Consider the following 24,343-nt stretch of genomic DNA (forward strand, 5'->3'; position numbering starts at 1 on the left):
AGAGATAATTAATATACAAATGAATTAAAATATAATTAATATTTTATATTAAAATACATGAATACAAATAAACAAAGAGCACTCAACTAACAAAATTGACACTAGCCTGATTTCCCATGGCAAAGTGGGGCAAAGCTAGCAAAGAAACATTAAGAACTTATTTGTGTTCCTACCCAATATGAATGAATAAGGGCATTCACAATAATCTGCAAATGCAAGAGGCCTGTTTCTAAAATTTCTATTCTGTTTCCTTGAACATCCTCTTTGGTATATACCACGTGGTGTCCATCTTGAGCCAGTGGAAAACATAAGGATGCACAGATATAAGTACACAAGTTTCTGGTGGTTTATCTACATCAGCGCTCATCCGATTTTAAGAGGTCAGGGATTGAAACTCAAATATCCAGTATGCAGTGGTAGTAATTTTCAAGCTTTGGGTGAAGGAGATTTTGTATTTAAAGAGGGGAGTGGGAGAAACTGCATCCTATGCCTCCTATGTTATGTCTTACAAAACCTATGACACTCTATAAGTTGTAATTTAATTTTATTTAAAAAACAAAGTTCAGTTACCTTTTGAAAAAAGCATCTTTGGGTTCTCTCAAAATGCTTTCCAAATTTTTATTTAATCCCGATAAACAATTTATATTGTTTCATAAACATGGCCAGTGTTCACCCCAAAAACTAAGTCAGATTCAGAAGAAATTCATAATTGACTGAATGATTTTTTTAAAAAAATAAGCAAACATACATTCATGCAAGCATATCCAGCCAGTCAGCAAATAATGATACCTAATTTTAGAAAATGTATTTATGCTGCTTTTTCTATTGTATCCAGGTGAGGCAGAAATTCTATTCAAATACAAGGGAAAAATATCCACCACTATCAGCAAATAAGCTATGAGAATGAGAGACCCTAGTGAGGATTAAGAAAGGCTATAAAAACATACCTATTATGTCCAATTATATCCAACCAAAAATTGATGAGAAAAAGACTGGACCATTTTCCCCCTTTCTCTGCTTTCTCTTCTCCCTTTTTAGACTTTCAGTGAGGGACATGCCGTATGCTTCCAGTTATTTACCTAGCTTATAACAATGACATCAAATATAGGCCATCTCCTATATCTAGTGATTTATACTAATTTGTAATGTCATCCCACTGTTGCCGTGTTGATATACCAGTAATGAATTTATATAGACTTTATACAGCCACAATTATAGTTGGTTGATGTTATGAGATCCTATAAATCCCTAGTGAGGAAATGGCTACTTTGCTATTTAGCAAGGTATCATGTTTTATTCCTTCCAATATTACAGAATGTTGTAAAGAAATTATGTAAAGGGAGGGAAGCAGGATTGTCTCTGTCAGGTCATCATCGATGGGATAATGCTTGAGAACAGAACAGAACCTGAATCAAAGATTGTGTGATGAGAAGAACAAAATCTGACAAAAGAAATACCGGTTTACAAAATGACTGAGGACTGCAAAGGAAAAAAAAAAGTAGAGAAAATGTCACTCATATGTTCCTATGGGACAGAAAGTTGGGGAGCGCCTTGAAATGTTGTTAACTGTTCCACTCTTAAGCTGCTTTCTCTCCTTTTTCCATGGCTCAGACTGAAGGAAAAGGGTTTGAAAAGTCAATACTTCTCTGTGAAAAAGAAACTTTTCCCCATAATTTCATCCCCCCTCCTTCCTGTATTTTATTAGAACACACCTGATTGGCTCAGTTCACTAACAATTTTTATCTAAACATTCTAGAATTTTAATACATGGCAGTTATATGCATTAGTAATAATAATTTTAGTGGTTGACTAAATTAATGCAATATACTTTGTGAGGAATACTGCAGCAGGCATTTATCACATAAATCAATGATGCACAATGGAACTAATTTAGGGATTTGGATAAACAATTTATGTTACCGCTACTCTTGGTAACAAGGAACCTAATATTAATTCATTATAACACTTAAAGTCAGGGCATTTAAAATATATATGATTAAATGTGCTTAACGTTCACTATGAATATATGTTTAAGGATTTAATTATACATTAATAGGAGGTTGTTTCATAAGCACACTTGATGTGAACTTCTCCATTATTATTGTAGATGTCCTCTTGTGTATGTTTTGTTTGCATTTTATCCCTAGTAGGTTCTTCAGAGATACACTTACCATGACTTCCTAATTTCAATATTCCAATACAAAGCCTGGTTCTACCCTGAAAATGACCCCTTTTAATTGTGGTGCCAAGCAGAGGTGACTTGCTACCGGTTCAGCCCAGTTCGGACGAGTAGGTAGTAACTCAGCCTGCCATGCCCCCGAACCTGTTCTATCGGCGATGCCGTAGGTACTGCCATCTTGTTTTTGCTTCTGTACTTGTGCAGAAGCATTTTTTCTGTACTGTGCATGTGCATGTACTACGCATCAATTATGTGCATGTGCAAAGTATGCATGCACACGCAGCACTGAGCAAGCCAGCAGTAGCAACAGTCGGAACCCACCCTGGTGCCAAATATTAAATTGAGGCCACGTGAATGTGAAACATATTTTCTTACATAGTTTTCCTAGGGAACATACATCAGTTCATGGGAATAATGGACTTCTAAATTGCATTGAAACAGAAAATACATTTTTGTTGTTATTGTTTTGGTTTCAGGTGGGGGAATGAGTAAGGCAGTTTTCTAAATTATGTCTTAAAATTTACTACGTACTTTTAATATACGAAGTGCTGAAACTTACAAGACTGACTCTCCTACAACATTTTCCAGATCGGGACAGCAATGGAAAGCAATCAATAATACCTTTCTCTTGGGTACAGCTGAAATCCCTTTATCCTGGCAGTGATGATGTATTAGCATTTAAGCCTCTTTAACGTTTAGCACTTTGAAGTCTTCAAGGCAAATTTACATAGCATTATAGTAATTTATATAACTCACATTGATAGTCAACTTTTTAGCCTACTTGGATTCTTAGAAACATTCTGTATGAACTATGTTCTTATAGTATATATTTGAATATATTGTCCCAAAGGTGCTTTTTCTAAAGGCAGCTGGCTTTGTTTTTCTTTGAAGATGTTTCACTTCTCATCCACAAAGGATGCTTCTTGGATGAGAAGCAAAATGTCTTCTGGGAAAAACAAAGTCCAGTTCCCTTTTGGAAAAGCACCTTTGGGACAACCATGACCTGGATGATTAAAAATATCCAGACATTGGAATGTATTATTTACCTCTTAGTTCATATTCCATAATATCACACAACTATACTACAATAGGATCACCTGATTTCTAGATTCCAAAACTGATGAGCTCTCTCTGAAAGAAGATAAAGACAAAACCTTAGCTTTATACATTTCCCATCAGGATTTCAAAAGCCTTGGCAACACCATAAAGGTAATGCAATACCTATTTGCCACCTTTATCAATTCTAGATGGTATGGTACCTTTATCAGTCCTACCTGGTATAGTCTGAATCAGATTTCAGAAGATCCTGCATAGAACTAGAAAGAAATCATTACTAAGAATTCCAGTGTGTTGCTATGGGAGATTTATATCTGTGCAGCAGCTTTGTGGGTTCCTTGCTTAATTTTATAATGCAGCTTCTCAACACTGAGTAACAGTTTTTCTTTTTGTCCTGATTTACAACACCCTGTTCTTATTGTTAAAATTATTTAGGAGCTTCTTTAGTCTGTAATAATCATAAATACTATTGATCCAGGATTATAAATACTGCTAACTGATGCAGACTAACTGCATGATAGGGAACTGTTCCATTAAATATAAAAGAAAGGAAGAACAATATTGTAGAGTTTTTGGGTTCTCTCTAAACTTGATTGTTTGCTTGCAGTCATTTCATTATCTAACTAGGTAAATATCCTCAATGATGCTACAGTGAGGATCATTGGTGATGTTACATGCTGTAGTTGATAATTAAAAGTCTGCAAGCAAACAAACAACCTCAGAGAGCACCAAAGACTCCACAGTCCAACACTGAGCTATATTTATTCTCTTCTGTGGGAAAGAACAATATTGTACCAACAGAAGAGAATATACATAGCTCAGGGTTGAAATGTGAAAACCCTGGAGTCCTAATGTATATAAACAGAAAGCAAACCCCACATGAAGTTACCTAGTTGGGTAATGAAATATCTGCATACATTCACTAGCACTGATGAAGTTACCTAGTTGGGTAATGAAATATCTGCATGCAAACAACAGGGCTCAGAGAGCACCAAGGACTTTACAGAATAATATTGCTTAGGAAAGTAATTAAAGACTAAAATATATAATCTCTTGGTAATATTAAAAGATTGACTTCTCTTCCAGTGATTTACCAGTAATAAAGCATGGATTTAGAGTGTCCCTGACACTCTAAAGTTACTATATTATTTCTATTTCTTCTGCATTAGAAGTAATTAGGTGATGAAGTATACAACCAAATGCATCTTAATTGTCTCAACCAGGTATTTAAAGATGTGTTTGTTTTAGTGCTAAGATAATGCATGCACTAAACAAATGTATATAGATGAGATTGAAAAGACCTTTTTTTTCCTTTTTCCCTTAAGTTCAAACACTCTTTTTTTCTGGGTTTCCATTGTATTTTTAGTATGCAAGAAATAAATATATTCAACACTGGATTCAAATGCTAATACCTGAGAGAGAGCAATGAGAGAACACAGAGAAGGGGGATTTTATAATGGTAATGAGGCTGCAACTATCCCAACCCTTAACTATCATGTTGAATGTCACTTAAATTCACAATGGAGTGGCTATGGAGGACTCAAATGCAAATGCTAGCATTCCCCCCCCCCCCCCAAGTTAGAATATAGCCTTACCTCAGTCTGTTTAGCTTTTTCCTTGTGGCTGAGAATGTATAATCTCAGTTGTTGCCACTGACCAGCTGTAGTGATGAAGAATAGCTCTGTTAGTCAGACTACTGCCAAGGGGGGAAAAAACTACCTGGGATGGATGATGGGGTGGGGAGGAGAGGCAGAATAAAGAAAGTGGCTCACAAATTTAGAATAGGATAGGCCTATATACTCCATATATAGGGAGTATATAAATGGGATGTGGTGGTCAGAAAGATTGGCAGTTCAGCAGTTCGAATCCTTGTTCCGCGTGGAGTGAGCTCCCGTTATTTGTTCTGCCAACCCAGAAGTTTGAAAGCATGTAAAAATGCAAGTAGAAAAATAGGAACCACCTTAGGTGGGAAGGTAACAGTGTTGCGTGTGCTTTCGGTGTTTAGTCATGCTGGCCACATAACCATAAGTCTTCGGACAGCGCTGGCTCTTCGGCTTTGAAATGGAGATGAGCACCGCCCCCTAGAGTTGGGAATGACTAGGATATATGTGCAAGGGGAACCTTTATCTTTACCTTTTTATACTCCATTAAATCCCCAATGACTTCCCTTGTAACTATGGGCAAGAGAAAAAAGGGGAAAGACTCATTGGCCATCATTTGAACAGAATAAAAAAAAAGGATTAAAGCAATAAATAACTATAAGTGTCCTTTCCAACAATTAAATGAACTCTTTTACATCTTGCTTTCAATTGTCAATCATAGTGTACTTTGACATATTATTGCTGTACCCACACACATACGCACCTACCCACACTCCCATGTTTATATAAATATCTTGGGTTTTGTTCTTTTAAATACAGCAAATCCCTGTATATTGAACAAATGTATCCCACGCAGACATATGCCTTCCTTATCTCTGTCACCTTCCTATTTTTGTAAAAACCTATTTTGCTTCCTTGTATAATCTTGTATTATACTTCATGCATGTCAAATGATAAAAAACAGTTAAATATCACTATGACAATGTGGTCTTCATTGTTTGCTGCCTCATCATTTGTGGTTTTGGGTATCTGCAACTCAGGGACCACAACTTGAAAAACATAAATGTTTTTGTGCATCTGCAGTTTTGGCTTTGTTTAACTTTTAGGCCTTCACAGAATAGCAGATTAGTTTTCGCGTATGTGTAAAGTACTTTTATTAACACAATGCAGTAAGTCATGGTGATGCAGTGTTTGCAGTATTGTAGGCTTACTATGCCTACTACCAGGAGTTTGAACCTGACAGGGCTCAAGGTTGACTCAGCTTTCCATCATTCCAAGGTCAGTAAAATGAGGGTCCAGATTGTTGGGGGCAATAAGGTCACATTGTTAACTGCCCAGAGAGTGCTTTAAAGTACTATGAAGCAGCATAAGTGCTATTGCTTATTAACATGACTCATTGCAAAACTACCCTTGCTTTCTAGAGCAAGTATTTTGGCTAATGATGGAAGGTGCTCATATCATCTGGTTCATATTGTTCCACATGGCTCTTTCACAATCTCAGAGAAGAATCTCTCAGTTGCTTTGCTGAATATTATGGCTGCCTGAAAGTTGGTCATGGCTGTCTCAGGTCACACTTACTCAATTGAAGCTAGCATTAGCATCCAGTCGCACAAGTAAAATTACCACAAGTGTTCCTTGGGCAACACTAACATTCATGGTTTCTCAGTTTCATTATGGAATGCTAACGCAGCCTGAGGGCCTCTAAGAGTTATCTCTTGCTCATATCACTGAATACTAGCATTAGTAGCAGATTGCTTCTGGCTCCCTCTGATCACCATAAGCTATTTCATTCAAAATTAAGTCTACATCTTTGCATTCCTGTGTAAATTCATTAATTCTACTCCACGGGAACAGATTAGCTTCATTCAGATCTATTAGATTTCCCCCATTTTTCTTAGTCTCATACCAAACATATCTATTCCATTTCTTGATTCATACACTTTGCCATTTTTTAAAAAAATCTTAATTCACAGTTATAGGCTGCTTCAAAAGCAGATGAATCTTAAGTGGCATTCACTCCAGTAAATAAACAGAAATATATTAAAGCAATAAATAAGAATACCATAGTCAAAAACAAGTAATACCAATAATGTTCTATTAGTCTCACAAAGGAATAATGCTTTCTGTAACAATCATCTGCTTAAGGGTGGAAATAACTATTTTCTCAGTCCCCAAAGGCCTTCTGAAATAGCTAGGTATGTGTTTTTTGATTGAAATTTTAATAAAGTTGATCCAACTGAGTCCTCTTGCATATCAAATCTCAAACTCCCATAGTTTATGATCATCAGCAGATGATCTTATAAGAATCATCCTCTGTCCCTTCTCTTAAAACATGGTTTTGGTGAATCAAGACTTTTACATAATGCTCTTCAGTAATATATAAAATGGTTATGTTGATTTTAGCCATTACCACTGGCAATGCATATGCTGAATTCCCTTTTAATTATAAGGCACATATTGGTCAATTTTGGAGCATTTGGTTAATATAAAAGGTAAAGGTTCCCCTCACACATATGTGCTAGTCGTTCCCGACTCTAAGAGGTGGTGCTCATCTCTGTTTCAAAGACAAAGAGCCAGCACTGTCCGAAGACGTTTCTGTGGTCATGTGGCCAGCATGACTAAATGCTAAAGGTGCACAGAACACTGTTACCTTCCCACCAAAGGTGGTTCCTATTTTTTCTACTTGCATTTTTACATGCTTTCGAACTTCTAGGTTGGCAGAAGCTGGGACAAGTAATGGGAGCTCACTCTGTTACATGGCACTGGGAATTTGAACCACTGAACTGCTTACCTTTCTAATTGACAAGCTCAGCGTCTTAGCCACTGAGCCACCACATCCATCTTGGGTAATATACCACACATGAAATTCAAGCCCAATTTTACTGATTGTACTTATAGTACATGATTCTATATAAGATAAAGTCTCTACATAAGAGGTTATTTCGAAAATCTAATCATTATTGTAATATAAAGTCTACACACTTTCTAGTTAATAGTAGAGTTACATTTTACATGTTCTTAGGGAAGTATATTGAACACATATTGATATATAAAGGGATTTGAGAGGGCAATTATAATAAATGTGATATAAACATATGCAATTGGCTTATATTAGGTCTGTTCCTTTCTCCAAACTGCTATTCACACCTCTATTTCACACATGCTAATAAGATTTGTGGGTTTTCCCCTTCCTTCAGCTTTTCAACCACCCTAATGAAATCTTAAAGTTAGAATCTATATTTTCTGCATCTACTATTTCAGATAGTTCTTTCCTCTGGAATTTGATTTCAGAACAATGAGTCACATTTTTTAAAAAATGTAGAAAATGTTGTGCTAATAATGGTTGGCATGCAGTTTGATCTTGTTCCATAAAGAAAACTATAGTTCATAAGTTCACACAATGATTTATGTCTGCAGCACCAGAAACATGAGGAATAATGCTATTAAAAGCACAAATGAAGACAATGTTTGCGTGTCTTGTCATTTCAGGTATAAATAAAACAAAGTAGAATTGTTCTGAATTTTGACAGTTTGGTTTCAAACATGTATCAGAATATAAACTAGCATTTGGTAAATTGTTCTTCCATGATACCAAGGTCTTTTCAATAGCATAAGCTTCTGTGGTGGTTTGTGTTGGGACTCTAAATAATATTTTAGTTTGCAAGCCCTCTTTTCATTCTCCATTATTTCACTATTTGTTTTGAAGATGCAGCTTCAGAAAAGTTGACTTGTTGCATATTTTACTCCATTAACTACTAAAATAAAGGAAAATTTTCTTGCTTTGTTTCCTACTTTTTCCAAATGAGAAGCAGTATTATCTTCCTTCTTTAATAAACTTTATTTATATTCCTTTTCAGTTGTGGGTAGGACTTTATACATCTGTACAAGAATATATGCAACGTTTTGAATTTTAATTATTTCAAGTTCAAAAAATCTCATCTGGGGTCCAAATTGTCCCATTTTGAGTGCTAAACAGTTGTTCTGAATGTGAAACAAGATGGTCTGAGAAATAATGGGTAATACTCCAAGTCAAAGACAAGAGATTCTCTAACTCAAATTGAGCTGTTTTTCACAGCATTCCTGATATTAGAGCATGTCAAATTTGAAGTGGTTTTAATTAGAAATTCCTTATAAATTCTACATCTGTCTCTGACCAATGTTGGCTTTTTTGTTTGCTCATACATTTGTGCTTTGCTAGATATAGGTTTCAATGAATTAACTGCAAGATTCCAATTTGGGTTAGTTTAATATTTTAGTTTCAATCTTCATTTCTCTAATCTAAACAATCAGCAGTTCATATGTATTATTTTCTATTCATTTTATAATATGAATCATGAAACGTATGTCAGAATAAATACGTTCATCTTTTATGTACCACAAATAGTTTGACCATCATTTCATTTCCTAAGAACCTTCTAGGCTTGTTCAATATTAATTTTATTCCTTGCTTCTTAGTGACAATTTTACCATAATGTTTTCCAAAGTCCATAATTAGGCTGTGCATGACTGAAGATGGGAAATGGGTTTCAAAACAACAGTAGGGTTTTGATCATGCAACCTCATGATCAAAGTCCCACTCCTTCAAAGTGTATCCATAATTTTGAAGCTTTCAGACAATTCCAAATTCCATGGACGGTATGAGGAAAAAGAAGTATTATAGAAGCAGAAAACTATTGAAATCGGTTGAATAAAAAAAAACCCGCTAAAATGACTAATAGATGCAAGCAAAGGTTTTTTACACTAGTCCCGTATTGGTACTTACACCAAGAAACATGAAAGAAGAAGTGCAAAAAGAAAAGTTCAGAAAGAGCTTGTGTTTACTGAAACTGAGGCAATCATTTATAAGCATTTTTTATGGGTCACATACTAGGAAAATGGCATGGAGTCTCACAGCATCAAGGATTTTAATGGTTTATTACTGATGCTCTCTGAGGCATAAACAAGAATTAGCGTTGGGATGGAAATAGCCAGCTGTGAAGTTTTGCTGTAGAAAAATATCTTATTCTTTTCTGATGGCTGTTTAATGTTTACCAACGGATACCATTAAAAAAAAAAAGCTAGTAGTTTTCTTGTTGCTTTTATGCTAGTTGAAGGATTAAATATTATTTTAGCTATATTTATCTAGGGATATAAATTAAATGGACAGCTACAAAGGACATTTTGCATCAACAAAACTCTAGAAGCAGCATTCCAAAGGCATTGGCATCCATCAGTCTCAAAAGACTATGGTATCGTGCTCTGGAAACAGGTAAACCTGGAGTGTCCTATCTATAGCACAAGGCCTGGGTAGGTTAATATGGAGGATAGACTGTTACCCAAGCAGCAGATTCCCTCACTCCATGTCACTGAAATAGTCCAATAGAATGGGAGAGCTGATACAATTGGTTTCAGCTATGTCGCAGGAGGTGCTACCAGCCACGCCAGCTGGACCAAAGTTTTTTAAGGAGGTGTTACTCCTCTGTCATTCACCCTTTGTCCTGCTTGTGACAGGCAGAGCCTGGCTTCCCAAATGTTGGGCCCAGCATGACGTGTTTTATTCCAAAGGAAATCTTTGAATAAGAGTAGGAACACTTAAGTTGAATTAGAGGTCTCTGAAAATCTTTGAAGAAATTTGCAATGAATCATAGATCTGGTTATTTTTCTGCTACTGTTAAGCTTGCTAAAGACAATACACAATATTATAACTCTACCTCCATATATCAAGAGTGCACAAGGAAGATTTTGAACGATGTTATAGTCTTTATTGTTGATAAGTATCTGGTCAATGTTAACATCTTATGAAATGCTTTGCCCCCAGAGATATTTGGGGGAGGAAGGGCAGGGATACTAGTGCTAATACTGCTTTGAACTTTATTCACTCTCTCGGCCTCAATTTCCTTAATGTAGCCCACATAAGCCTTAAGCTTTATTAGATCTTGTGCTAATGGAATGTTATACTTGATGCAGCATGTCTAGTGTGCATATGTGCATGTGTGAATGTGAGAGAGAAAAGGCAGGATGGCCTTTTTTGCAATCTTGACCATTTTGATACACACACCATTGACACTGCTGCTTCCATGTTGATCTACTAATACAATTAATAATGCAGTTTAACTTAGCTCTCAGAATTTTGAACATTGCCCAGATAAGCTCATGGGTCAAACTCTACTTCTCTATTCTTCATAACTGGGGCAGACTTAAGTCTTCTAATGATGAGTGGATGAGTGCTATGCTAACAATCACAAGTACTGGTTTAAATGTTTATAGTAAAAATAGAGGAAGGCAAGGCTACAAATGCCAATTCTTCTCCGGTAGCCTCTTTATCTACAATATGACATAGTATCTTCCTCTGGAAAACTATTTCTGCTTCTTGGGTTAATTAACAAGCACAGAATATTACTGTCTGTCCAAAACCTGACACAACTGAAGCCTGTAAGTGATAAGGAAATTCCTCTACAAGAGAGGCCAAGCTTACTAATCAGCTATGGCAGGTTTCCTGGTCTCTATGGAACCCCAATCAAAAGAGACATCAAAGCTATAATGCCCCATAAGGGCAAGTCAACATTTTTTCTTCCAATTCCTTGTTTCAGGAGAAGTCAAGCTTTAGCAATGTGATTTGTAACGTTGACACACTGCTAAAATGGTGATAAGGATTCCTGCTCTTGAGAGATCAAACTTCCCAACTAGTTATACCAATCCTGCTTGACATGGCAGAAAAGACAGTAATCAGAAAAAGCAAACTACACCACCCTACAAGAACATATCAATTTTATTTTTCATTATTTCACAAATCCCAGGAAGGCAAACAGAAAAAAAAAAACATTTTTACTATCTCTTTGCAGAATGACTATACTAAAAAATTATTGTAAAAAACCCTTTGAAAATATTCAGTGGAAACCTGGCATTGACCTTGACAATAAACTCCTCTTTAAGTTTATTTTCCCTACTATTTTCATCCTATTCTGCAAAAAATGAAATAGCTGCATATGGATAATTTTTTTTGTAACTCAAATCTTGTAGTGATTCAGATCAGATCAATTGACTCTTGATTTTCAACTAATAAATTCAAACTGACTCATGCCTCTTTGAAACTCAAATTGCCATTGGAACACAATTGATTTATACTGCCCCAATATGTAGCTTCCACCTGAATTACCAAGTCTTTGGTTACCAGATCAGAACTCTGCAGTCATTCATATTCTAACAAGAATTATTTAAATAGTAAACTTAATAAAGAATCAGAAAGAACTCTGGGCATTTCTATTGTTCAGTAAAGGCTGACTTCTGAGCAAAAGTCTAGACCTGGAAAGTGAGAGATGATAGGACACTGGGCAAAAGATCTGATTTCATTACCTGGTTCAATGCATTCAACATTGTCTGAGGTCCAAGAAATCTGATATTACTTCCAAAATTTTGCTCCACCTCTCCTTCCTGCCAAGAGTATTTCCAGGAATATACATAGCCACCGATGACCATTATGTTACTTGTACAAACTCCTCTTCACAGATGAATATTATGTTACTTGTTAACATAGTTGTTCTCATTGCCAAAGAAATACATTTTAGAAGTACATGTTATTTTATTCCAATGGTTACACAGGTGCTTTTTCAAGAAGCAAAGAATTTAAATCCTTTCATTCTCCACCATCCAATCAGAGCTGAAAAAGCTTCTTGAATGAAAAGTGAAATGTTTTCAAAGAAAAACAAGAAAGTTCAGTTGCCTCTTGAAAAAGCATCTTTGGGACAACCATGATCTGAATGACTGAGAATTTCCATAGACATCCCTGTGGTTACTATACTGCTTCATACAAGTTTAAAATATTAAGATGAAAATTTCTTATTAGTGCTGATGAAATTCTTGTCTGTTTTATTATAATATACATATAACAAATCAGCAGTTGTAAAACCATGGAATAATGCAAGAACAGTGATTGAAATATTTTCTTATATTTCACAAGTGAAGTAATCTTTGTGTCTATTTAATAGCAAAAATACATTCACAGCTAGGAGTGTGATAAGATTGAAATTACCTAGTGACATCATTGCTTAAGTCTATTAATTCATGAATAAGCAACTTTAGATTGGAGGTAATAAATTCTTTTTCTTGTCACTGGCTCAGAATTTATTGTCTGTTTCAGCTCTGATGACAGAAGGAATAATTTATTGCTTTTCCAGATTACATCAGCATGCAAATTTTCCTTTACTCTCTGGTTACTTCATATTTTATCACTGATGCTTTGGAATACACAAAGAGTGCATTGTTTGACATTTATTTCTTTCATATAATTGCAGTAATATCATTCAATTACATTCAGAGGAAATAGTTTTCAATTGTGCAGCACAAAGGATATTTTAACAATCCTTTCCCCTTTGTGCCAACTTTCCCCCTCAAACTATTAAATCATCATCTTCATCCTCATCAATCCTCATCATCCCTATTTTTTTTTCTTTTCTGGATATTGACTCCAAACTCAGAACTGAATTGTGTTAATTTGAATGTATCTTTGCTATTGATTTCTTTTCTAGAGGAAAAGGATAGTCTCAGGAAATGTGTGTGTATAAAACAGCAAGAGAGTAGTAATATTGAAGAGCAAAGAGTACATAAGACAGCTGAGCTGAATACTTTTCCCAATATTTATTTTTCTTCATTTCTTTATTTTCAGTATTAAAATTACTCCAAAAGATAACATTTGTCAAATTTAAAATATTGCCTCACAGATACTGCTTAGAATAAGCAGATTTTTGATGAAAATGGTATATTACAAAAGCCTAACAGATAATAAGGCTGCTGTCCAAATACATGAGAATTAGGCTATTGATGTTTAGATCATGGACTAAAAACAAAAATAACAAATAATCCTCGTTTTGGTCAGTAAAGAACTGAGTACCACAGTAATCAAACCAAGGTGTAATTCCAGTTGTATTTGTGCTGCTTCAGTTATTTTGAGACAATCTCAGTGCTGTTTTTTAATGTGTTAGACAGGGCTATGAAGAGCTGGAAAGGCAACTTAAAGAAGTCTTTAAGGAAAGAAGCAACATACTTCGCCAGCTGTCGAAGACATCCAAAGAGCTGGAGGGAATTAAAGTAAACCTTCAGGTCAGAATTTATGCCTTTCCTCCTCCTCTACCATAGCTGTAAAATGCAGTTGATATTAGCTCTGTGATATTATTTATTTGGCTCACATGAGGGTAAAATGTGGACATGGGATGTGAGATGTGGTCAAAGGTACAATTGCTTTTCCTGACTTTCCTCTTCACTATGGGGTTCTCCTGAAGTGTCAGTAGAACTGCCTGTATGATCTGTAATTCTGTCTTCTTGGATAGATGTATGGCATGAAATGTTTTCTGACCATATTAAAGCAAGCATAACTTTCTTACTCCCCTTCAGACCCATCTCCACAAGAGACAGAGGTGAAAAGCATTTTGAATGGGAACTTGCATATGCATTCACATCAGCTACCCTTCTTAACCCTTCTGTAGAATTACGTAATCTTTTAAAGTGAATATTAATATAATAGAGCCAAGGTGGCACAGTGATTAGAGTGCAGTACTGCAGGCTACTTCAGCTGATTGCTAGCTGCAGCTTGGCAGATTGAATCTCACCAGGCTCAAGGTTGACTCAGCCTTCCATCCTTCCGAGGTGGGTAAAATGAGGACCCAGATGGTTGGGGGCAATTTGCTGACTCTGTAAACTGCTTAGAGAGGACTATAAATGCAGTATGAAGCGGTATATAAGTCTAAGTGCTATTGCTATAATAATAGTAGATGGTTTCAAGATTTAGAAGGTAAAAGAACTTTGATCCTTCTGTTTTCTAACACCAGCAGCATTAAAAAAAAACTGCTAAACATGGTATGCTCAATTCTCAATTCTTCTTACCAATTAAACTTCAAGCAGAGAATGGATCATTTAGAGAAGACCTATGTGGCCCTTCTTCCATTTGTGGTTCAGTGATGAATGAAAGTCAAAGAAATGAAGAAGACAGGAAGCCGAAGATAAAAGCACTTTTAATATTTCATTTTTCATTCTTATTTGCTTGCTCTGCAACAAAAATAAAGGCATATGAGTTGAAGAACCAAGGTCTTATTTTCTGTCTTAAATCCAACTGGTAGCATAAAAAGTACAACATAATATTAGTCTGGGGAAAAAGTGTATCATAATATTAGGCTGGGAAACCATGATTAGCCCCACCCAAGCATGATGATAACAACTAAACTTTTGCCTAATTTATTTATTTAATTTTTTGAGCTACCCATCTCAGTTAATTACTCTTGATAGTTTATAATTATATTGTGTATATTGATATTTGGATGAATTTCATGTTCAGGTTCATGTTAAATCAACTTCTGCCTTATGAAGCACTCAATTTATTTGAGCGTGCTGTTAAGTCTTGGCAATAGAAGAGCAAAGTTGTATCATCCTTACTTTCTTTTCTGTCATAAATGTGCTGTACCTTTCACATACAGTGGTTAATACAAAAAGTCAAAATGAATAATTTTAGTGGTGAAAATTTTAAGGGAGCTCCTTGGTAACACCTGTTTTTTTTTTCTTTTTGTTATCAGTCTTTGAAAAATGATGAGGCATCAGCAAAAAGCGATGTACAAAAACTCTTGGAATTAGGCCAGAAACAAAGGTATGATTCAGCATTTATTTGCCCTAACTATTATATTTTCTCATATAAACAGAAAACAATGATGAGTTCTTACCTTGTTAAGCCAGTCAGCAAACCAAGACATTCGCATAAGAAATGGATCATAAAAATCCACAATCTGATCTGAAACACTAGTTTCATGTTTTGAAGTTAAAAAGGAGGAGGGGAACCTCTTGCAAATAGTAAAGTTAACAAGAAAAAGCAAGATCTGGATTTTTTTTTGTTGAACCAATTTTCTGCATGGAAAGTTACTTCTATGATATACTCTATTCCATTTGGGGGAAAAATATTTTCATTTTGCATGCAAAGACCTACTTTAAAAAAAGACACTTCAACTCTGAAGTCTCAATCTGTTAAAGCTAATCAGAAACTTTATTTGAGTGCATATCTTCAGGTTTATTTTATGGCAATTTCCCAGTGCTGGAAATTTTTTACAATGCCTGGCAGATAAAATCTACAGTGGTTCTTCTCAAACTTTTAAAGCTGATAGATGCCAAAGGTCAGAATGAAGCAATGAGCAGGAAATCAAGAGCAAATGTCTATATTTTATAATAAGACACAAGTTTTAGAGGAGCCCAGTAAGGAGCCCTTTTCTTTTATTAAGACATCCAGATGAATATATCAGAACTATACATGTATAATTTCTAAATATATTTCAATTCAAGGGTATCCATAGACCATGTTTACATATAAGCTCCAAGATGAAGCAGTGTTTTTTTTTAAACTTCTAATTATTAGAGTCATATGTAGACATTGATTCAAAGCAATTAATACAGAAAGGAAATAGTAAGGCTAGGCTCATTATATTTCACACCTTCTAGACATTTCCACTGTTTCTCACATATTTAGAATCACTGAACAACAAAGATTTTGCTCCATGAATACTTTGGGGTGTATCTTATAGATTTTTGGCTAATCCGTTTTTACACAGAGCAAAATACACCTTTCACTACCTGCTGGCTACTCTGCATACATGAAAGAAATACACATAATCATGGAACTATTATTGAAGCACACGCGGTAGACCAAGTACAATTTTTACTACCGGTTCAGGTGAAGTGGTCTGAACTGGTAGCATTTCACCCCTGCTGTTGTAGCATCAAACATATCAAAACAAAAAGATAGAGCAAGGAGGAATTTTAAGAACCCCCATCTGGGGAAAGTAAAAAAAAAAAAACCTGCTTTGCAAACTTGTGCGTGCACACACTTTTCAAATAGTGTTGGGATTGATAAGGGGAAGATTTTCAATCCATTTAAAATTTTTGAAATTTATTGTCTGACTTACAACAAAGTATTGCAAATTGAGTCTCTCTTCTAAAGTGTTGGCTATTCCCCTCAGCTTATCTTATGATTCTCCAAACAAATGCAATTAAAACCATAAAGCAAATAATGCCAATATGAGCACTTTCTTAAATAATTCCTGGATTTCAGAGCCCTTTTGCTTCAAGACACACATTTTAAAATGTGCCTAGCAATTCAAAACAGTTAGGCACACAATTGCCCTGTAATTCATGCAAAGAACAATTCACATGCATTTCCAGTTCCTGTTTGATAGTTAAACAACCTAACTATAAATCCATCAGCATAAAGGAACCTATCACATAGAATCTGAGCCTCAATGTATTATCTTCTCTACCCTGCACTAAATTTTCCAAAACAACTAAAAAACATTTCCTGACTTTATTTATTGAAAAAAACTAGGTCTCTGAAATTATTCCATTGAACCTAATTGGCAATGCACATGATAGCTTTTACATTTAATATGTAGCTCTTCCTTTCAAAATATTCTGTTATTATCAGAATTGTGATTCCTTAGCAACATTTCTGTATTAATATATCAAGACATGGTGGAAATTAAGACTCTGCAACAGCAGTCCCTAACTTTTGTGGTTCCGTGGACTGGCAGCGATGGTGGAGACAAAGGAGAAGGGATGGTTGTGTTTGTGTGGTCTCCGCTTGGACAAAAAGAGCTTCATGTCCTCATCCGCTGCATGCATGGCCCAATTCCCAATAGGCCACAGCCTAGTAGCAGGCCACAACTTGGGTGTTGGGACCCCTCACTACCAGTAGCCTTATTCAGTGACCATTTGAAGTTTCAAAGATGCAGAATAAAGATTTGCAACTAGTCCTTGTAGTTGCAGCTGTTTCAGTGTAGTTATAGATGCATGCTCATGATTCATCACTTGGCATCTGGCTCACAATTATAACAGTCACAACAGCTCATGGTCACATGATTAGAGTTTTTAACCTGATTTGCCAGCTTCTGACAAGCAAAATCATTGGAAAAGCCAGCAGGAGATTGCAAATAGTAATCACATAACAGTGAGATTCTGCAATCTTGCAGGATTTACCTAACAATCACAACTGGAACTGCTGCAATTGCTGCCATAAGTCAGTGAGGTCACATGACTTCTCACTTTATGACTATGTTGCTAGTTCTAATTATTGAAATTAATGAGAGACTACCTGCACCTAATCTCTGATTCTTGATAATTTGCATCTGGGTTCTAATGCCATTCATTGGCTGATGTAAACAGATGAATACCATTGCCCAAGAAAATATGGCAGATGTGTGCAAGCTGAAGATAATCAACCAGTGGAAGATTTTCATATTTGCATGTTCTTGTCTAGCCTATTTTCATCACTGATTACACTGCCTCCAAGAGTTTCTAAGAAATAGGCTTTTGTTTTTCCACTTCATGCTTTTTTTCCCAAGCATAGGTCAGACTGAGTTTATTTTATTTATTTAGAAAATTTATTTGCTTCCCCTCTCATATCCAATGACTCTAAAACAAAAAAGACACTAAAATCAACAGTAATGCACAGTAAAATCATTGATAATTACAAAGCATTAAAACCAGAAAAGGTGGGAGTTGGACACACAACAGGTGGGGAGTTGAGATTAGGTTTTAATTGATCAACTACCTTCAGTATGAAACTACCCCATTGGGTCTTCAGGCCAGAGGTGGTATTCAGCAGGTTCTGACCAGTTCTGGATAATTGATGGCAGAAATTTTAAGTAATTCAGAGAACCGGTAAATACCACCTCTGACTGTCCCCGCCACCATCTATTGTCTGCCTCTTGAGTCCCAGCTGATAGGGAGGAAATGGGGATTTTGCAATAATCTTCCCCTGGAGTGGGGTGGGAATGGAGATTTTACAGTATCCTTCCCCTGCCACGCCCACCAAGCCACACCCACAAAGCTGGTAGTATTTTTTTTGAATCCCACCACTGCTTCAAACCCTCTGGCATAGCCAGGTCTTAAGGCACTCTCAAAACATCAGGATGGTGAGAGACAATCTCACCAGAGAATAAGATGTTCCAGAGGGCAGAAGCCATGGCAGAGAAGGCTCCTTGGAGCCTGCCAGCTGAAACTTCTTGGCTGATGGGCATGTTCCCTTTGCTAGCATGGGTGGTGTGGGCCAGTCCCATTAGGTTAGACCTTAAGAAGCATGGACCCATGCCATGGAGGGTTTTCAGGAGCATTTGCTGAAGCCATACAGCCTGGAGGATGAAAGGCTCTCTGCCTTCTTTGCTAGTATAAACCTTCAGAAGAAGTCATAGCAATATCACTTAGACTTATATACCACTTCATAGAGTTTTTACAGCCCTCTCTAAGCAGTTTACAGAGTCAGCATGTTGCCCCAAACAATCTGGGTCATCATTTTGCCCACATCAGAAGGATGGAAGATTGAGTCAACCTTGAGCCTAGTGAGATTTGATCTGCCAAATTGCAGACAGCTGGCAGCACCACTAGCCTGCAGTATTGCACACTAACCATTGCGCCACTATGGCTCCTAAGACTGAGAATTTCTTAGAAGACTGAGAAAGGCTCCAAAGCAAACTGAAATGGATCAGCATGGTCACATATCAGAAGTGACAGGGTCTCATTCACTTTGTGAAGAAGCTTTTAGAAGCTTCTATGCTTGAAGCATCATCCAACTGAAACTTAACACAATTCTCCAAGACTAGCTTTTTAGTGACACTTCTTAGAGAAAATACCCAGTTCTTAGGAGTGTTATTGAGCCAATTAAGTTTGTTTTGAGAGGCTTCTACAAAACCTCTACCTTTGCTGTCACCAATCCATTTTCCTTCCATTATCCCCATATTAGCCCAGGATCTAGCTCTTTTCTTCCTGTTTCCACAAACTCAAATTCAGCCTTCCTTGTACAGGAATCCCCCTTTTTTTTCTTTGACATCCAACTTAGCCTCCACACTTCCTTTTTCATTGCCTTTTAAGATCCAGCTTTCCTATTTATTATTGTAGGGATAGACAGTGAAGAAGATTTAGGAGGGGAATATGTACGCATGATTATGTATAGGTTCTGAGTAGGAATGGGTTTCTGTTCATTTGCATAAAATGTTGGGTTTGGAGTATGGTGAATGAAAAATGAAGATCTCTCTTGGCTATGAACACATTAGGTAAATTTGGATAGGACATTCTTTACCAGATTTTATACACCTCACCTAAGATTGTTGAAATAGAATGAAAGGGATTCCCACATGCTGTATGTGGCACCTTGCATGACGAAGAAAAAGTAGAATACAAATATAAATACTCTTGTACATTATTTTAGGAAGTCCAAATATGATAACACTATCTTACAGTACATTGGAATTATTTTGGTGCAGGTATTTCAGTAGGAAATAAACATTCACTAAATGAATACTGTGTAAGCTGTTGGAAACATAGTGAGCATTTAATAGGAACAGATGCTCAGTTATGTATTATAGCAATAGCACTTAGACTTATATACTGCTTCACAGAGCTTTTACAGCCTTCTCTAAGTGGTTTACAGAGTCAGCATATTGCCCCCAACAAACTGGGTCCTCATTTTACCCACCTTGGAGAGATGGAAGGCTGAGTCAACTTTGAGCCTGGTGAGATTTGAACTGCCAAATTGCAGTCAGCCATCAGTCAGCAGAAGTAGCCTTATAGTGGATGTGTCTTTGGAAACAAGTATATCCAATCTGATCTCTGCAATAGAAACTCAATTGGCATGTGATTTGACTCATAGAAAAAACACATCATTTCCTAACACCCATAAAGCTTGAGATCTGCCTTTGTTTTTCTAAGAATTCAAGATTGTGTGTCTTTTTCTACTGATTGTTTCTGAATGTAATTTTGTAACCAGGGGACTTACTTTGGAAACAAAAATACTAATAATTACATTTAACAAGCATTTTTGCTCATTTGTTTTAAAATAAAATGCAGAATGGTTTTCACTTACAATAATCTCATTCTGACTCAACATACCATTGTTTAGAATTTCTTTGCTTATGGCAATTGCACTTTTTTTGACCAGCCAGAATTATTCAAGTGACAATAGCTCGCACAGCAGGCTATATAGTAGATACCAAGATAGGCAATTTCCTATTTCTGAATTTTGCTTTAGGAATCTTATTGGTGTGTGCACTGGTTGTTTTATTTAGCTTTATTAGTAAGCCACTTCAGGAAAGCAGAAACAATAGAGGTTTGGTGTAATTAAAAGTGCCTTGTCATGAAATAAGATAAAACAAAGGCATTATTTCTTAATGGACAATAGAGATGAAGTTTGTGTTTTGTTACCTCGATAACTAGGGAAGAAATGAAATCGCTCCAGGAGACTTTTCAAAAACAGCTTAATGAGGCAACTGAGAAGGCAGAAAAGCAGCAGGCCACAGTAAGTGACTTTCCTCTATTATTTTCATCAGTGTTTCCATGTCCCATCCTTTTCAAATTCTTCAGACACACCTTTACAAATAGGATATGGACAAGCCTAACAATTTAGCTTTCTTCTATTTTCGAATGTCCGCATCTTTCCATTCAATTCAAAAATGGGTGTGATACTTGGTAATAGTTTTCTTTAAAAAAAGGAACACAACAAAATTCTCACTGATTCATGAACAAGCTTCTGATTTATACTAACTGTAAAAAGTATGTGTGTATTGTAGAAACGGTGTGTGTGTTTAGATGTATGAATACATCAAAATAGACACATACACATAAATCAGGGAATATCATTTGAGTAAATCAGTGTTGGATACATTTATGAAGAATATCATGTGGTGACCAACCAACAAAACTAACCAACCCTTTGGAGATTCCATTTGAGAATTTCCTATGTATTTATTTATTTATGCATTCATTATATGTTTAGATCACACAACTTCCATCAATGGGAGAGGCCCTAAAATGAGTAGCATATATCACTATGTCAGAAACATCTTGAGGCATGCTATGTGTGCTTTGATGCATTAATTTATATTTTTGGGCATGTTTCAGAAGCTTTGCTCTCAAACTTGTCAATAGTATGGTATAAAGGTATTATTATGCTTGTAAAAGCAAGACTGATGGGTCTCACACAATTAGCAATAACATAATCTGTTTCTATGTTACTGTATGTCAGTGATGGCGAACCTTTTTTGGCTCCCGTGCCAAAAGCTGGGGGAGTGCAGAAAGGTTGTGTGCAAGTGTGCCACATCCATAATGCTATGTGCACAACAGAGCATTCAGGGAAGCCTCCTGAAGCCCCTGAAGGCTCCGGAAGGTGTAAAACAGACCTACAGGTAACCTTGTTGTGACTTCCGGTTTGCTCATAGGTCTGTTTTTTGTCCTCCTGAGCCTTCAAGAGGCTTCCCTGAAGGCTCCGGAGGGCAAAAACAGCCCTACGAGTAAACCAGAAGTGACTTCCGGTTTGTCCATAGGGCCAATTTTTGCCTTCCGAAGCCTTCAGGGAAGCCTCCTGGAGGTCCCCGAAGACTCCGGAGGGAGAAAAATGGTCCTACCGCCAAATTGGAAATTTGTTCTCGAACTTCTGGTTTGGCCATAGGGCCATTTTTTCATACTCTGGAGGCTTCAAGGACCTTCAAGGAAGCCTCCAGAGCACAAAAAACAGCCTCGAAAGAAGGCCGAAGTCAGTTGGCCACTGCGCACATGCGCATTAGCCAGCTGACAGAGCAACGCTTTGCATGCCCTGACAAATGGCTCTGCATGCCACCTGTGGCACACATGCCATAGGTTCGCCATCACTGTTGTATGTTATTCATTAGGCAAGCTGACACAGCACATTTTGAGCATACAGGAAACACATTTAGGAAGCACATAATTGAATATTATGTATTTTAGAGGGGAGAACTCCATAATCAATTCAGAAAAAGTAGGGGGGGTACTCATAAATTGTGCAGTCAGGATTCTTTAGCTGAATTTCATGGGTTCAGGGTCACCCACATGGTGGCAGAAGGATCATATAATTGACCCACAGATTAAATTAGAAATATTCATTTTAGCTGTTCTACTTGATAAAAAATCTTGGAGCTAGTAAAATCTACTTTGGAATGTAGATCTTTATACAATTCAGTCTTTGTGCTTGAAAATAGGTTGTAACATATAGATATTCAGGGTGAGTATAATATTCAGGGTGAGTATATACATTCCTTCTCACAGTATATCTATCTATGATCTATCTCTGTCAGTAAAGGTTATCTTACCTCATCTTATTTTGGAGAAAGAAGTTCCCTGAGGATAGGCTTCAGCATGAGTATGAAAGCTTGGGGATTTTTGTTTGTTTGCCCAGTTTAATGAGCTTTTTCCAATTTGTCACTGATATTACCACATTCCATAGAAGAGATAGATGTAAACTGGATAGATTTCCATTACAATATGAACCAAACTATTTTTCGTTCCATCTGTAGCCTTTTCTAAAGTGATACCTATTCAATGAAAGGGAGCTTAAGTTCAAATAAGTATAGAGAGAATTGTTCAGAGATGTGCTATTAGGTGCTATGTTTCTACTTCTAACCTAAAGCCTTTCTGTGATGAATTTCTTTAAGAATTCAAGCCACTGGAGAAGATGCACAGTTTTAGATGGGCAGGACAATATACTTGAAAACTGATCATTACCTATGAATTTATTGTGCGGTCAGTGTAAAATCTAATTTTAAGTACAATTCCAAGTGGTAGAATAGTTGCTTTCAGAGACTGCAGGCAATGTGGAATATTGGATTTCAAATGGAAAATGCTCTGATATAATTTTGTCAGTGCACTCAAGAATTGTTAAAGGTTTTTATTTTTTTAACTTAGTGTAGCAGGTATGGTTCTATTGAATTATTTATCTTGGGTGATGCGTAAGTAGTCTAAAGGCAAGAAACTAAAACTGGATGATTTAAAATGTAATATTGCAATAATTATTATATACTGTTATTGTTCCATCCTTCATATCTGTGTTGAATAAAATAACACTGAATGTTGGGCATAATCAAAGGTAGGAACAATATAATCTGAAATGTTCAAGGTCAAAATACTGCTATAACAAATTTCAGGCAGCACCATTAAGTGTTTCCTTTTTTAAATAAGTTACTTATTTATTTATTTTCAAACACATCAATGCATGTACCATGTGGCACCTGGGTTCGATACATTCTAATACAAATAAAACTAATAAAATAAATCATAATTGTTACATTCAACTAATTTGTATATTTCTAAAAAGTAATACATAGTTATATTTCAATATAACGATTCATTCATCTATTCAATTTTCTCTAGTTTCCTTACTAGAACATTGATGTAATTGTGGATTAATTTAAAAAAAAAATAGTACCAGCTTAATATGACTTTTTCCATGCATTTTTTTTTAAAAAAATGAATGTTACAAATTTAAAATGTAATGTAGAAATGGATGCAATTTTCCTGAGAAATATCGATAATCTATAATATTTTAATGGCTGGTCTTGCTTTGGGAAAAAAAAACTGTTAGGTCTGGGTGTTATGTGGCATTATTATTATTATTATTATTATTATTATTATTATTATTATTATTATAAATTTCTATGGTACCCATCTCACTAATACAATGACTCTGCATGGGGTACTAAAAAGTGCTAAAAGCAATTGAAAT

The 24,343-nt window shown here is 36.0% G+C and overlaps 1 protein-coding gene across 3 annotated transcripts in view; it reads left to right on the top strand.

Annotated features, from left to right (window-relative positions):
• The window catches only part of LUZP2 (leucine zipper protein 2), a 397,437-nt gene that overhangs the window by 191,602 nt on the left and 181,492 nt on the right, over positions 1-24,343 (top strand). For all 3 annotated transcript variants that reach the window (XM_081936178.1, XM_081936176.1, XM_081936177.1), the window contains exons 2-4: positions 13,794-13,911; positions 15,375-15,445; positions 21,046-21,127. In XM_081936178.1, coding sequence (XP_081792304.1) covers positions 13,794-13,911; positions 15,375-15,445; positions 21,046-21,127 — 271 coding nt within the window. The remainder of the gene's footprint in view (positions 1-13,793; positions 13,912-15,374; positions 15,446-21,045; positions 21,128-24,343) is intronic.

This window comes from Natrix helvetica (assembly GCF_964273705.1).
Source record: "Natrix helvetica genome assembly, chromosome: 1".
NCBI classification, from domain to species: Eukaryota; Metazoa; Chordata; class Lepidosauria; order Squamata; family Natricidae; genus Natrix; species Natrix helvetica.